At 43.2% G+C, this 16,359-nt stretch overlaps 1 protein-coding gene across 8 annotated transcripts in view; it reads left to right on the top strand.

The window, feature by feature from the left end:
* LOC311135475 (casein kinase I-like) overlaps nucleotides 1-16,359 on the top strand; it is a 60,079-nt gene that overhangs the window by 29,569 nt on the left and 14,151 nt on the right. For 5 of the 8 annotated variants that reach the window (XM_084169451.1, XM_084169452.1, XM_084169450.1 and 2 more), the window contains 7 exons: nucleotides 8,628-8,779; nucleotides 8,922-9,156; nucleotides 11,827-11,912; nucleotides 12,284-12,368; nucleotides 13,434-13,582; nucleotides 13,909-14,016; nucleotides 16,099-16,212. In XM_084169451.1, coding sequence (XP_084025577.1) covers nucleotides 8,628-8,779; nucleotides 8,922-9,156; nucleotides 11,827-11,912; nucleotides 12,284-12,368; nucleotides 13,434-13,582; nucleotides 13,909-14,016; nucleotides 16,099-16,212 — 929 coding nt within the window. The remainder of the gene's footprint in view (nucleotides 1-8,627; nucleotides 8,780-8,921; nucleotides 9,157-11,826; nucleotides 11,913-12,283; nucleotides 12,369-13,433; nucleotides 13,583-13,908; nucleotides 14,017-16,098; nucleotides 16,213-16,359) is intronic. The other 3 variants (XM_084169454.1, XM_084169455.1, XM_084169449.1) reach the window with 2 other exon arrangements.

Genomic DNA, 16,359 nt, shown 5'->3' with positions numbered 1-16,359 from the left:
TTTAATTTTTAAGATGATCTAATAAAAAAGCTGTGGAAAGCCGCATCGTTCTTGTTTGGAACAATCTCTTGACTGCATTTGGCCTAACAGAACAGCATAAAAACATATATTGAATTTAACAGCAAGGAGGAGGAACTGTGCTACTTGATTGACAGGGGCGGGGCTTGGTGTGTGTGGGAAGCAGCTGCAAGAGGGAAAAAAATGGAGTAAACTATAAAATGGATGAAACGCAGCTGAGTGACGTTAAAAAAATATTGCATATGATATGTTTATGAATCTCTTGCACATCTGTGAATTTGATTAATTGTGCAGCCCTAATCCACCAAATTTTCGAACACTTTTTAAAACATGAAAGCCAAACCCGGAAACTATGGATACAACTTGCTCTGCGCATGTGTATTATTATTATTATTATTATTATTATTATTATTAATTATTTTGTTTGTCATTTGACCCCCTTTTTCTCCCGAATTTCGTGATATCCAATTGCGAGCCAATTACGATCTTGTCTCATCGATGCAACTCCCTAACGGGCGAAGGTCGAGTCATGCGTCTTCCGAAACATGACCCACCAAGCCGCGCTGCTTCTTAACATCCGCTCGCTTAACCCGGAAGCCAGCCGCACAAATGTATCGGAGGAAACACTGTTCAACTGACTGAAGTCAGCTTGCAGGCGCCTGGCCCACCACAAGGAGTCGCTAGAGCGCGATGAGCCAAGGAAAGCCCCTGGACCAAATTTGCCTGGACTGCTGAGGAAAATTCCCCATAACTGATCCAAATGGTTGCCCAATCAGGCAGGCTAGTTGCAGTTATTTGGAAGTGAATATGCGTTCAAAACGCCAGCCATTTTTGCAGTTATTCAAATAACATAGGCTATTCACTGCAGTTTACAGCCTAGAAAACAGTTTTGTACTCACTTGAAAACAATAACATTCTTCATTACATTGTGTTGTAGCCTAGGTAGGATACATTTCTTGTCCCTAAAAAAACTGAAACATTAACAGTAGCTCTTTGAGGTGCGTACTCAGGGACTGGGAGGGAGTGCATAGGTGTAGCCTAGGCTACCTATGATTTTGTTATCTGAAACAATTTACACAGAAAAAAAGACTGGCTATACAGTGCATTTGGAAAGTATTCAGAGCCCTTTTACTTTTTCCACATTTTGTTACTTTACAGCCTTAGTCTAAAATTGATTTAAATATATTTTTTTCCTCATCAATCTACAGACAATACCCCATAATGACAAAGCGAAAACAGGTTTTTAGAAATGTTTACAAATGTATTAAAAATAAAAAACAAATGCCTTATTTACATAAGTATTCAGACCCTTTATGAGACTTGAAATTGACCTTAGGTGCATCCTGTTTCCATTGATCATCCTTGATGTTTCTACAACTTGGAGTCCACCTGTGTTAAATTCAATTGATTTGACATGGTTTGGAAAGGCACACACCTGCTGATTTTGTACGTTTGCCCACTGACAAAGAAATGATCAGTCTATAATTTTAATGGTAGGTTTATTTGAACAGTGTAACAACAACAAAATCCAGAAAAACGCATGTCAAAAATGTTATAAATTGATTTGCATTTTAATGAGGGAAATAAGTATTTGACCCCCTCTCAATCAGAAAGATTTCTGGCTCCCAGGTGTCTTTTATACATGTAACGAGCTGAGATTAGGAGCACACTCTTAAAGGGAGTGCTCCTAATCTCAATTTGTTACCTGTATAAAAGACACCTGTCCACAGAAGCAATCAATCAATCAGATTCCAAACTCTCCACCATGGCCAAGACCAAAGAGCTCTCCAAGGATGTCAGGGACAAGATTGTAGACCTACACAAGGCTGGAATGGGCTACAAGACCATCGCCAAGCAGCTTGGTGAGAAGGTGACAACAGTTGGTGCGATTATTCGCAAATGGAAGAAACACAAAATAACTGTCAATCTCCCTCGGCCTGGGGCTCCATGCAAGATCTCACCTCGTGGAGTTGCAATGATCATGAGAACGGTGAGGAATCAGCCCAGAACTACATGGGAGGAACTTGTCAATGATCTCAAGGCAGCTGGAACCATAGTCACCAAGAAAACAATTGGTAACACACTACGCCGTGAAGGACTGAAACCCTGCAGCGCCCGCAAGGTCCCCCTGCTCAAGAAAGCACATGTACAGGGCCGTCTGAAGTTTGCCAATGAACATCTGAATGATTCAGAGGAGAACTGGGTGAAAGTGTTGTGGTCAGATGAGACCAAAATGGAGCTCTTTGGCATCAACTCAACTCGCCGTGTTTGGAGGAGGAGGAATGCAGCCTATGACCCCAAGAACACCATCCCCACCGTCAAACATGGAGGTGGAAACATTATGCTTTGGGGGTGTTTTTCTGCTAAGAGGACAGGACAACTTCACCGCATGAAAGGGACGATGGACGGGGCCATGTACCGTCAAATCTTAAGTGAGAACCTCCTTCCCTCAGCCAGGGCATTGAAAATGGGTCATGGATGGTGTATTCCAGCATGACAATGACCCAAAACACACGGCCAAGGCAACAAAGGAGGGGCTCAAGAAGAAGCACATTAAGGTCCTGGAGTGGCCTAGCCTGTCTCCAGACCTTAATCCCATAGAAAATCTGTGGAGGGAGCTGAAGGTTCGAGTTGCCAAACGTCAGCCTCGAAACCTTAATGACTTGGAGAAGATCTGCAAAGAGTGGAACAACGTCCCTCCTGAGATGTGTGCAAACCTGGTGGCCAACTACAAGAAACGTCTGACCTCTGTGATTGCCAAGAAGGGTTTTGCCACCAAGTATTAAGTCATGTTTTGCAGAGGGGTCAAATACTTATTTCCCTCATTAAAATGCAAATCAATTTATAACATTTTTGACATGCGTTTTTCTGGATTTTGTTGTTGTTATTCTGTCTCACTGTTCAAATAAACCTACCATTAAAATTATAGACTGATCATGTCTTTGTCAGTGGGCAAACGTACAAAATCAGCAGGGGATCAAATACTTTTTCGCTCACTCATAAGGTCCCACAGTTGACAGTGCATGTCAGAGCAAAAACCAAGCCATGAGGTCGAAGGAATTTTCCGTAGAGCTCCGAGACAGGATTGTGTCGAGGCACAGATCTGGGGAAGGGTACTAAAACATTTCTGCATCATTGAAGATCTTGAAGAACACAGTGGCCTCCATCATTCTTAAATTGAAGAAGTTTGGAACCACCAAGACTCTTCCTAGAGCTGGCCGCCCCAGCCAAACTGAGCAATCGGGGGAGAAGGGCCTTGGTCAGAGAGGTGACCATGAACCCGATACGAGGTACAGGGGACTAGTACCCGATACGAGGTACTAGTCCCCTGTAGCTCAGTTGGTAGAGCATGGCGCTTGCAACGCCAGGGTTGTGGGTTCGTTTCCCACGGGGGCCAGTATGAAAAATTTATGCACTCACTAACTGTAAGTCGCTCTGGATAAGAGCGTCTGCTAAATGACTAAAATGTATATTATTTTTTATTAGGCCTACATGTACATTGAAGTATTATTTGCAGTTGTCACTGTGACAAAGAACACCCGGAAAGCACTGAATGGTCTGAACCAGTATCTGTGCGTTAGAGACCTCATGAATCGTCTTGTGTTACCACCTTATTCGTATGTAGCTGTGCAGTAGGATGCGTTGATCAGTTGATTGACAGGTGTAGACCTGTAAAACGATCAACTTTCCTCTAGTGTGGATACTCACCAACGTTTTATAGTTATGTAGCCTATAGTTTATAATGACAGTTATCGTTGTAGTTATTGGCTTGGTGGATAGACAGGGCTTTAACTTTGACACAACACTAACGTTATCAACAGAACTATCCTACTAGTAAGTCTAGCAAACGTTAGCAAACTTGAATGAAATAAATATAGAATTACACTTATACTTGTGTTCTTGACTTTTATACTGTATAAATTGACTCGTTTGCCACCTGCGCGCTGCAGTACGGAAGTAAAGCAGACATCGAATTCATCACTTCCGTTGTTTGGCTGTGCCCATAGCAACTTTCGAAAATGAGGTGGATAGAATGCCAACAATTGTGTGTGAAATCTGTTTTTATTTGTCATGTGGGTGAAACCGAAATGCAATGGTTACCTTGAATAGTCCATTTGAAATATGAACATGCTCTCAAGCCACGAGAGGTTCTATATCTCTGACATGCATTGAGCCATGGCGTGTTGTCGTTGGTAACAGTGTATTTTCTGTGTGGGTGTTGAGGATGTTATATGTACAAACCTTTGCTTGAGAGCTAAATTGAGTTTTTATTCAGACATGAGATGCATATAGACAGACCTACCATTATTGATGACAAGCTAGGTGACTGAAGCCTGTCCTTTTTAGTGTGGGGGTGGATTCATGGTTTGAGTGGTTGCGTGTCTCTGGGGAAGCCAACATTTGCTCCTGTGTGACTGAATTTATTTAACCCGAACATTTCAAAAGATGAAGAACTCATAGCATTAACAGATTTTTATCCGGCCTCTGCTTAAAGTTAATGGACTCCGAGTCCTGTTGCCGTTTTCACCATTTCAACTTGGTGAAAACATGGTTCAAATACGAATTGGTTTAGGGATAGGAAGGTGTAAGGTAAAATCACACTTGTGTTAATAGTGTGTAGAGTGGAACTGCCGTTAGCCTATGCTTTGACATGTAGAAGACAGAAGAACATGTGGCCATTTGCTAGGTGAAAAATCTGTCGACGTGCCCTTGAGCAAGGCACTTAACCCTAATTTCTCCTGTAAGTCGCTCTGGATAAGAGCATCTGCTAAATGACTAAAATGTAAATGTTAAAAATGCAGTACTTTTTCTCTTGCACACTCACCCCATTAAAGTAATTGATGCACCCGGCACTGTATCATTCCCCGAACCCCAATGTCTAGGATACTGTTGCACTACTGTAGTCAGTCCAGAATAACATAGTTGTGCTGTACAGATGGGAGTTCGCTATCCTCCTGAGACCCAGCAATTAATTTTGTCCTCTCTTGAACATCAGTTCTTGGTCCGTATCTCTGAGGCCATACAAGCCACTGTATTATGTCCTGTTGTCACTTTGAGAGGACATTCTGGGCTTTTCAATTATATCATGTGTGGGGGTGTGACCTTGACAATTTTATCTTCCTGGTTCTTTAAAGAATTGCGGCCTTAAAAATTTGCACATTTTATGGACATTTGAAAAAGGGTTTGTGTAATTATTAGTTATAATTTTTGTGAGTTTGATATTCAAATTATTACTAGTAAATTAATATCTCAGGAATAGTTAAGTGAGTTGTCACCTGCTGTACCCATTGGTTGTAATGTGTTGTTTTTTCATTTATGGCCTGATGACCACTATGTAGGACCATTTTGCACTTACAATAAAAGATAAATGACTATTTTAAATTTTTACATTTTAGTCATTTAGCAGACACTCTTATCCAGAGCGACTTAATAATAATAATATAATAATAATAATATGCCATTTAGCAGACGCTTTTATCCAAAGCGATTTACAGTCATGTGCATACATTTTTACATATGGGTGGTCCCGGGGATCGAACCCACTACCCTGGCGTTAAGCGCCATGCACTACCAATTGAGCTACAGAGGACCACACAGTTAGTGAGTGCATACATTTTCATACTGGCCCCCCGTGGGAAATGAACCCACAACCCTGGCGTTGCAAGCGCCATGCTCTACCAACTGAGCTACATTGGACTATATCTTGGTACTGTATAGATACATATAGTACCTTTATTTTTTACAATTTTCTACATTGTAGAATAATAGTGAAGACATCAAAACTATGAAATAACACATATGGAATCATGTAGTAACCAAAAAAGTGTTAAACAAATCAAAATATATTTTATATTTGAGATTCTTCAAATAGCCACCCTTTGCCTTGATGACAGCTTTGCACACTCTTGTCATTCACTCAACCAGCTTCATGAGGTAGTCACCTGGAATGCATTTCAATTAACAGGTGTGCCTTCTTAAAAGTTAATTTGTGGAATTAAAAGACCAAGTCCATATTATGGCAAGAACAGCTCAAATAAGCAAAGAGAAATGACAGTCCATCATTACTTTAAGACATGAAGATCAGTCAATATGGAAAATTTCAAAAATGTTTATTCAAGTGCAGTCACAAAAAACATCAAGCGCTATGATGAAACTGGCTCTCATGAGGACCGCCACAGGAATGGAAGACCCAGAGTTACCTCTGCTGCAGAGGATAAGTTCATTAGTTACCAGCCTCAGAAATTGCAGCCCAAATAAATGCTTCACAGAGTTCAAGTAGCAGACACATCTCAATATCAACTGTTCAGAGGGGACTGTGTGAATCAGGCCTTCATGGTCGAATTGCTGCAAAGAAACCACTACTAAAGGACACCAATAAGAAGAAGAGACCTGATTGGACCAAGAAACACGAGCAATGGACATTAGACCGGTGGAAATGTGTCCTTTGGTCTGGAGTCCAAATTTGAGATTTTTGGTTCCATCCGCCGTGTCTTTGTGAGACACGGTGTAGGTGAATGGATGATCTCTGCATGTATGGTTCCCACCGTGAAGCATGGAGGAGGAGGTGTGATGGTGCTTTGCTGGTAACACTGTCTGTGATTTATATATAATTCAAGGCAAACTTAACCAGCATGGCTACCACAGCATTCTTTAGCGATATGTCATCCCATCTGGTTTGGGCTTAGTGGGACTATCATTTGTTTTTCAACAGGACAATGACCCAACACACCTCCAGGCTGTGTAAGGGTTGTTTTACCAAGAAGGAGAGTGATGGAGTGCCGCATCAGATGACCTGGCCTCCACAATCACCCGACCTCTAACCAATTGAGATGGTTTGGGATGAGTTGGACCGCAGAGTGAAGGAATACAGCCAACAAGTGCTCAGCATATGTGGGAACTCCTTCAAGACTGTTGGAAAAGCATTCCAGGTGAAGCGGGTTGAGAGAATGCCAAGAGTGTGCAAAGCTGTCAAGGCAAAGGGTGGCTATTTGAAGAATCTCAAATATAAAATATATTTTGATTTGTTTAACACTTTTTTTGGTTACTACATGATTCCATATGTGTTATTTCATAGTTTTGATGTCTTCACTATTATTCTACAATGTAGAAAATAGTAAAAAATAAAGAAAAACCCTTGAATGAGTAGGTGTTCTAAAACTTTTGACTGGTAGTGTATATATTTTTTATTTTATACTTGGTAACATGTTTTATTTTTTCACCAAATTGTTTTGGGTCTCAGGAGGCTATGGGGTCTTTTTGGTGCTCTCATGCTATTTAGTTAGCTAGCCTCTATTGTCCCAAAACACTTTCCAATCTTCTTTTCAACCAGGATGCAAAATAGGCTAACAATGGCGGTCATTTAGTTTGCTCGATCAACCTAAGCCCAGTGTCAACAGAGCTGGCATGTTTTTTTCCAAATGGGTGACCTCACCTTGAAGTGTATCATAATTCACAACCCAATGAGGCATCATTCATTTTCCTGGCGTTTGAAGCATTTCAGTGATCTTCTCTAAAGCACGCTTTTAAGTAACATTTAAATATGGAGCAGGTTGTAATCCCAACGGATTTATCCACTCTAGAATTCCCAAATTGTATCCCTCCACCCCACGCATTTATCAGCTTGCCGCAAGCTTCTCTGTTATTAATTGGTTTAATTAATCCCTGTTAGTGAGCATTTTTCCTTTGCAAAGATAATCCATCCACCTGACAGGTGTGGCATATCAAGAAGCTGATTAAACAGCATCATCATTACACAGGTGCACCTTGTGCTGGGGGACAATAAAAGGCCACATGTGCAGTTTTGTCACATAACACAATGCCACAGATGTCTCAAATTTTGAGAGCGCGTGCAATTGGCATGCTGACTGCAGGTATGTCCACCAGAGCTGTTGCTAGAGAATGTAACGTTCATTTGTCTACCATTATCCGCCTCCAATGTCATTTTAGAGGATTTGTCAGTACATCCAACCGGCCTCACAACCGCAGACCATGTGTATGGCTTCGTGTGGGCAAGCGGTTTGCTGATGTCAACGTTGTGAACAGAGTGCCCCATGGTGGCAGTGGGGTTGTGGTATGGGCAGGCATAAGCTACGAACAACGAACACAATTGCATTTTATCTATGGCAATTTGAATGCGCAAAAATACCATGACGAGATCCTGAGTCACATTGTGAGGCTCTTTTTTTTTTTTTATGGAATCTTTCACCAACAGATGCATATCTGTATTCCCAGTCATGTGAAAACCATAGATTAGGGCCTAATGAATTTATTTCATTTGACGGATTTCCTCATATGAACTGTAACTCAGTAAAATCTTTGAAATTGTTGCATGTTACGTTTTATATTTTTGTTCCGTATAGTTCCAAAAAGGCTAATGAGGAAACAATACCCATCCGTGCGGTCTTGCAGGTAGAGCGTCAAATGGACATGTGAAGTGCACTGCCACGCCCTCACGCATATAAAAAAAAAAATGGAACACCCTGCATAATCAAAACTCAAAATTATGCTTATCATATGATTGTATCAACTGATAAGTGGTTTCAGTTTAAATGGACTCTATATTTGTATTTTTCCCTCTCTCTCTCCATTCCTCTATCTTTCTCTCTCAGAGGAGGGTCTTCCTCAGGTCTTCTACTTTGGGCCCTGTGGGAAATACAATGCCATGGTGTTGGAGCTGCTGGGTCCCAGTCTAGAAGACCTCTTTGACCTCTGTGACAGGACCTTCTCTCTCAAGACCGTTTTGATGATGGCTATTCAGCTGGTAAGTTCAGTTAGCATCCAAATGACAAATAATCTTGTTTTCATGAATTATGCCTGTGAGTCTGTTCTGATTTCTATTTGCCAGTGTGTCCACTTGTGCATCCGTTTGAACGTCACACACTTCCCCACTCTCCGCTCCTCAGCTCTCCCGGATGGAGTATGTCCACTCCAAGAACCTCATCTACCGAGACGTGAAGCCAGAGAACTTCCTCATCGGGCGGCAGGGGCACAAGCATGAGCACATCATCCACATAATCGACTTTGGCCTGGCCAAAGAGTACATCGACCCCGAGACCAAAAAACACATCCCCTACAGGGAACACAAGAGCCTCACAGGGACCGCCCGCTACATGTCTATCAACACCCACTTAGGAAAAGGTAGGGCTACAGTACTGCTCCCCTCTACCACACAACTTAACTTGTCTCCTCAAATTCCCTGAGTGGTAATTACATGGGAACAGTATAGGCAGCTCTCTCATATTTGATTGGCTGAACTCTACAATTTGAAGGGCATTGCCTTGGCGATATTTTTTAAATCTGTGTACATACAATGCATTCGGAAAGTATTCAGACCCCTTGACTTTTCCCACATTTTGTTATAAAAATTTATTAAATACTTTTTTTCTCTCATCAGTCTACATACCATAGCCCATAATGACGAAGCGAAAATAGGTTTTTAGAAATGTGTGCAAATTTATTACAAATAAACAGAAATACATTTACCTAAGTATTCAGACCCTTTGCTATGAGACTCGAAATTAAGCTCAGGTGCATCCTGTTTCCATTGATCATCCTTGATGTTTCTATAACTTGATTGGAGTCCACTTGTGGTAAATTCCATTGATAACATGTTTGGAAAGGCACACACCTGTCTAAATAAGGTCCCACAGTTGACAGTGCATGTCAGAGCAAAAACCAAGCCATGAGGTTGAAGGAATTGTCAGTAGAACTCCGAGACAGGATTGGGTCGAGGCACAGTTCTGGGGAAGGGTACCAAAACATTTCTGCAGCATTGAAGGTCCCCAAGAACACAGTGGCCTCGGTCATTCCTAAATGGAAGAAGTTTGGAACCACCAAGACTCTTCCTAGACCTAGCCGCCCGGCCAAACTGAGCAATCAGGGGAGAAGGCCCTTGGTCAGGGAGGTGGGGAGAACAAGTATTTGATACACTGCCAATTTTGCAGGTTTTCCTACTTACAAAGCATGTAGAGGTCTGTCATTTTTATCATAGGTACACTTCAACTGTGAGAGACGGAATCTAAAACAAAAATCCGGAAAATCACATTGTATGATTTTTAAGTAATTAATTTGCATTTTATTGCGAGTGGCGCAGTGGTCTAAGGCACTGCATCACAGTGCTAGCTGTGCCACTAGAGATCCTGGTTCGAATCCAGGCTCTGTCGTAGCCGGCCGCAACCGGGAGACCCATGGGGCGGCGCACAATTGGCCCAGCGTCGTCCAGGGTAAGGGAGGGAATGGCCGGCAGGGATGTAGCTCAGTTGGTAGAGCATGGTGTTTGCAACACCAGGGTTGTGGGTTCGATTCCCACGGGGGGCCAGTATGAAAAATAAAAATAACATTATAATGTAAGAGCGTCTGCTAAATGACTAAAATGTAAATGTAAATAAGTATTTGATACATCAGAAAAGCAGAACTTAATATTTGGTACATAAACCTTTGTTTGCAATTACAGAGATCATACGTTTCCTGTAGGTCTTGACCAGGTTTGCACACACTGCAGCAGGGATTTTGGCCCACTCGGGTTCAGGTCTGGAGACTGGCTAGGCCACTCCAGGACCTTGAGATGCTTCTTACGGAGCCACTCCTTAGTTGCCCTGGCTGTGCGTTTCGGGTCGTTGTCATGCTGGAAGACCCAGCCACGACCCATCTTCAATGCTCTTACTGAGGGAAGGAGGTTGTTGGCCAAGATCTCACGATACATGGCCCCATCCATCCTCCCCTCAATACGGTGCAGTCGTCCTGTCCCCTTTGCAGAAAAGCATCCCCAAAGAATGATGTTTCCACCTCCATGCTTCACGGTTGGGATGGTGTTCTTGGGGTTGTACTCATCCTTCTTCTTCCTCCAAACACGGCGAGTGGCGTTTAGACCAAAAAGCTCTATTTTTGTCTCATCAGACCACATGACCTTCTCCCATTCCTCCTCTGGATCATCCAGATGGTCATTGGCAAACTTCAGACCGGCCTGGACATGCGCTGGCTTGAGCAGGGAGACCTTGCGTGCGCTGCAGGATTTTAATCCATGACGGCGTAGTGTGTTACTAATGGTTTTCTTTGAGACTGTGGTCCCAGCTCTCTTCAGGTCATTGACCAGGTCCTGCCGTGTAGTTCTGGGCTGATCCCTCACCTTCCTCATGATCATTGATGCCCCACGAGGTGAGATCTTGCATGGAGCCCCAGACTGAGGGTGATTGACCGGCATCTTGAACTTCTTTCATTTTCTAATAATTGCGCCAACAGTTGTTGCCTTCTCACCAGGCTGCTTGCCTATTGTCCTGTAGCCCATCCCAGCCTTGTGCAGATCTACAATTTTATCCCTGATGTCCTTACACAGCTCTCTGGTCTTGTCCATTGTGGAGAGGTTGGAGTCTGTTTGATTGAGTGTGTGGACAGGTGTCTTTTTATACAGGTAACGAGTTCAAACAGGTGCAGTTAATACAGGTAATGAGTGGAGAACAGGAGGGCTTCTTAAAGAAAAACTAACAGGTCTGTGAGAGCCGGAATTCTTACTGGTTGGTAGGTGATCAAATACTTATGTCATGCAATAAATTGCAAATTAATTACTTAAAAATCATACAATGTGATTTTCAGGATTTTTGTTTTAGATTCCGTCTCTCACAGTTGAAGTGTACCTATGATAAAAATGACAGACCTCTACATGCTTTGTAAGTAGGAAAACCTGCAAAATCGGCAGTGTATCAAATACTTGTTCTCCCCACTGTGTGTATATAAGCCCCCAACACTCGAGTATGGTATGTAGGCTATACATCGGTCACAGCTGAAAACGGACACCCCTCTCTTTTGTTTCAGAGCAAAGTCGACGGGATGACCTGGAAGCCCTGGGCCACATGTTCATGTATTTCTTACGAGGGAGTCTGCCGTGGCAAGGACTCAAGGTAGGGGGGAGCTAGGCATGATATCTGCTGGGTCATGTTTAGTAGGCACAAAATGGGGAGGTACTATCTGAACTTGTCCAATAAGAAACACTTGTTTTTGTTTTCCTTTGCAAAACATTTAGCTATGATGTGCCCTTATAATGAACATGACCCAGATGTTAGTTGAGTGTGATGCACAACTAGTCGTGATTCAAAGAGGGAGAGCGAAGGAATGGTCACCTAAAGGAAGCAGAGGAGCGAAAAAGAGCGTGATTGAAAGACGGGCGTGGAGGAGGGAAGGTGAAATGTAACATTTAGGGTGAAGGGAAGGAAAGGAGGGAGAAAAGATGGCAAAAGTGTGTTTGGACTCAATTTCTGCCTTCTACCTACAGGCTGACACCCTGAAAGAGAGATACCAGAAGATTGGCGACACCAAGCGCAACACTCCCATCGAGGTCCTCTGTGAAAGCTTTCCAGGTACTGTGCCAATTTTCCACCCTGACACTAGTGCATGGCTTTGTGAAATGGTTACATTTCCTAGAACACACGCTCTGCACTGCATATTAAAATGGCAGTTAATAATCGCAATAGAATGATCAAGAGCGAGCTGTACTTAAAAATGGGCATAAGTGAGCAGAAGATGCTTCTTGAAGGACAGGCGCGTCGGAGAGTGAATGAAAGGGCATGTATTTGCAAGACACTAACCACGTTTCCATCCAACCATTTCATGCAGATGAATTAGCTGACGCATGATAAAAGTCAGGACCGGGCTGATGGAAACATGAACTGCCGGTACAATTTTATAAATGCCGACAGACAATTTGTTCGTTTGACATGGTGGGATCTTTTTGGGTCGGTAAACATTTATTATGTGAGAGATGGCAGTGGAAACTCCTTTGTGTGCAAATGTTGATATAATAACCATCATATCGAAGTAGTCAAGCAATATGTTGTGTGGTCCTCCCACTACGACTCGGGAAAACATGCAGTTTATTAGCCTACAGATTAAATAGGTTATGCAGCTGTAGAACTTTTTGAGGATCTGAGGACCCATGCCAAATCTTTTCTGTCTCCTGAGGGGGAATAGGCTTTGTCGTGCCCTCTTCACGACTGTCTTGGTATGTTTGGACCATGATAGTTTGTTGGTGATGTGGACACCAAGGAACTTGAAGCTCTCAACCTGCTCCACTACAGCCCCGTCGATGAGAATGGGGGCGTGCTCGGTCCTCTTTTTCCTGTGGTCCACAATAATTTCCTTTGTCTTGATCACATTGAGGGAGAGGTTGTTATCCTGGCACCACACGTCCAGGCTGTCTCATGGTTGTCGGTGATCAGGCCTACCACTGTTGTGTCGTCGGCAAACTTAATGATGGTGTTGGAACATCTGTTGGAATGGATTAATTGTGTTACACAAAAAACGTATTCTACTTTGATAAATAAGGACCTGCAATTCCATGCTCCTTGGTGCAATCTATTGTCAGGTATGACTAGATGGGCCTCTTGTTTTGCCTGAACCATGTTGACCGTGTTGTCCCCTTATAGAAGAGATGGCCACCTACCTGCGCTACGTGCGGCGGTTGGACTTCTTCGAGAAGCCCGACTACGAGTATTTGAGGACTCTGTTCACCGAGCTGCTTGAGCGCAAAGGATACACCTTTGACTACACCTACGACTGGGACGGCAGACCGATTGTGAGTAGCTAGAGTTCACATGCTAAATAGCATAAGTGTAGTCTCACGTACAATAGTCATATAGCAGCTGTTGAAAGACACTAGAGTAAATGTGCTGATTAGCGGCAGCTTGCTAACTGTTCAGTCCTGTATGTTTTGGTATAATAACTTTTTGTATACCGTTCATAGCTGGAAAGTTGGGAAATCAAAAGTATAATAGACATTTAAAACACAAGTGAAAGGCATACATAATGTAAAAATGTTTCCTTGAGCAGATCTCGAGTTTCCACCCTTGAGCCTTTTGGTTTATCTGTCAGTCTCTCTCGCTCTCACTCTCTTTCTCTCAGCCTACTCCAGTGGGGTCTGTCAACGTGGACTCGGGTGCATCTGCCATCACGAGAGAGAGCAACGCTAACAGAGACAGACCCTCTCAGCAACAACCCCTACGGAACCAGGTAAACACAGTAGTCTCACTCAGCAGTTCACTTCAGCCCTGCCTGTTCATCTGAAAAAGCCAATCATTTCAAGAAAATCAACTGGAATCAACAAATTCATGAATATACAAATCCTCATGAATTGTTTTTGCATGGTTCTAGTCAATTCAATTTCCACTCCTGTCAGTTGATTTAGACATGGAATTTCTCAATAGGAGAGCCAATTCCTAAATTGAAGGAGATTGAAATGGAGTTGGTCCCCACCTTGCCAGCAACAAGGAAAACAAATAAGTATTGCTTGCTTGAACACCTTATGATTTTATAAGTGACCTAGAATTAGTTTCAATGCTATGGAGTTGCATGACTTATGATTATGGGTTTGGGATTGTCTAAATATATCACCTTTGATCTCAATATGCTTTACGGTTTACATTACAGTAAATCCAACACCATTTACATTTGTACAATTTGGAGGAGAAAGAGTAGTCCATATAGTTATTTTTCCAACTGGGTGGCTTTGCTTATGGTCCACGCAATTCAAGCTTTCCTCTCAAATCATTTTTCAGTTGGGTTGGTGCTATATGGCTTGATATCCTAACAGTTTAGTAAAAAATTATATTTCTCAGCATATCCGCTTTTGGAAAAAGACCGAAGCAAAGGAGCTTTCAGGTCGAAATGAGCACCTAACAGTCTCAGCTGATCTTTTAGATGAGTTGCTGTTGGCACCAAAATACCTTGTCCATGTCTGCCTCTGCCTGGCTGTGTTCGACCCGGAAAGAGGCATGGAGAGACGCAAAATGAATTTCTCAGCTGGAAGTCCTCCAGCTATTGCTCCCAACAGGCAGGGAAGCTTGTCTCAAATCCGATTGGCTGCAGCTAGAGTGGTGCTACTTGATTGTGTGTTGCGCTGCGCCCAGGAGTCCCAGACTAATCTCTAATCAGCGCTTCAGCACTGAACAACAGCCCACCTGTGCCTCCATTGGTGCTACAGTATGTGCCAGAAAGGGATTGTAAGAGCGAGATGGAGAGACGGAGGAAGGAATTGAGATAAAGAGGGGATTTAGGTACATGAAGAAAGAGGAAAGCAATGGAAGGTGAATAAGGCAGAGTTGACTTAAAGAAGAGAACTAGTGGTAGAAAAGAGGAGAGAAATGAGAGTGGGTGATGAAGGAAACGTCCTTGGTTTTGAATAAGTCGACCCATATCACCCCATCAGTCTCTCCAAGCACGAGTCGTTTTATTGAGCCAGGACTTCAGACCCGCAATACAGGACAGGACATGACAACCAATCTGAAATGAACTCGCAGTAAGTCCCAGTTGAAAGCTCCCAGACTGCATAAGTCCCCTGCCAAAGCCCCCTGCAACAACTTTATTAGCAGCTAATCCCTCAATGTCCTGTCACGTGCAACCTGTCCTGTCCAGGGGAATAGTGATGAACGAGATACAGGAGGGGATAAAGTGGCGCTTGCTGGCCCACACTACTCAATCAATGCAGCCAGGACAAAGAAACAATGCAAGTCTCTTAGGAAAGCCACCAGGGTTATAAAATATGGTAATACAAAAAAAGATGATGGCAAACATACATACAGGGTTTCTTATAACTGTCTAAAAATGTTTTGCTTTAAAATCACAAATACAATTGTAAAGGTAGACTCAGCCATATGAAGTAGATAGTGGGTCAATTTCTGCAACAACTAAGAGTGTTGAAACGTGAGGCTCTACTTCTCTGCTGTTTTGGTCCCGTGGCTACCACGCGGTAACCGCGTGAAGCGAACCCGTGCACATGCGCAGATACTGTGTGAGAGCGAAGTGTTGCATCTCGCTCATCTCGATCTCGGCGATGCTGCTCGTGGCAATGTCATTTTGCTGAGTCTACCTTTACATTTATAATGTTAAAGCTATTGATTTTGCAATACTTTTTTTTGTTTTGACCTGGTTGTTTTCAGTTACTTACACGTATTGCCGGCTTCGCCACGCCTCTCACCTCTGTTTTTCTTTGTTTTGTTTTCCTGCGTTGCATGGCCTGTCGGCGCCTGCCGCTCTCACTCACTTGCCCCGCCCACCCACATCTCGCTCTGCCCATCCGCCTCCCCAACCAACCAGACGGCAGTATCAGACCGCAGAGGGGCATGGGATGCACAGCCCCACCAGCAGACAAACTCCTCCTACCTGAGCAGCTCCCACCTGGCCGCAGACAGGCATGGGGGCTCTGTGCAGGTATACACCAACCAACCACTGAGATACCCAACTACTACTTAGTGGCTGGCTTCCAAACCAAAAAACCTGCTTCGTTGCCTATGTCCTTGATAGCCCTCTAGCCCACAGATCCAAAGGGACAGAAAATATTAAAGCAATATGGCAGAA

This window comes from Coregonus lavaretus (genome assembly GCF_964263955.1).
Source record: "Coregonus lavaretus genome assembly, chromosome: 9".
In the NCBI taxonomy this organism is placed as follows: domain Eukaryota; kingdom Metazoa; phylum Chordata; class Actinopteri; order Salmoniformes; family Salmonidae; genus Coregonus; species Coregonus lavaretus.
The sequence above is the reverse complement of the archived record's forward strand: the minus strand, read 5'-3'. Positions and strand labels throughout refer to the sequence as shown.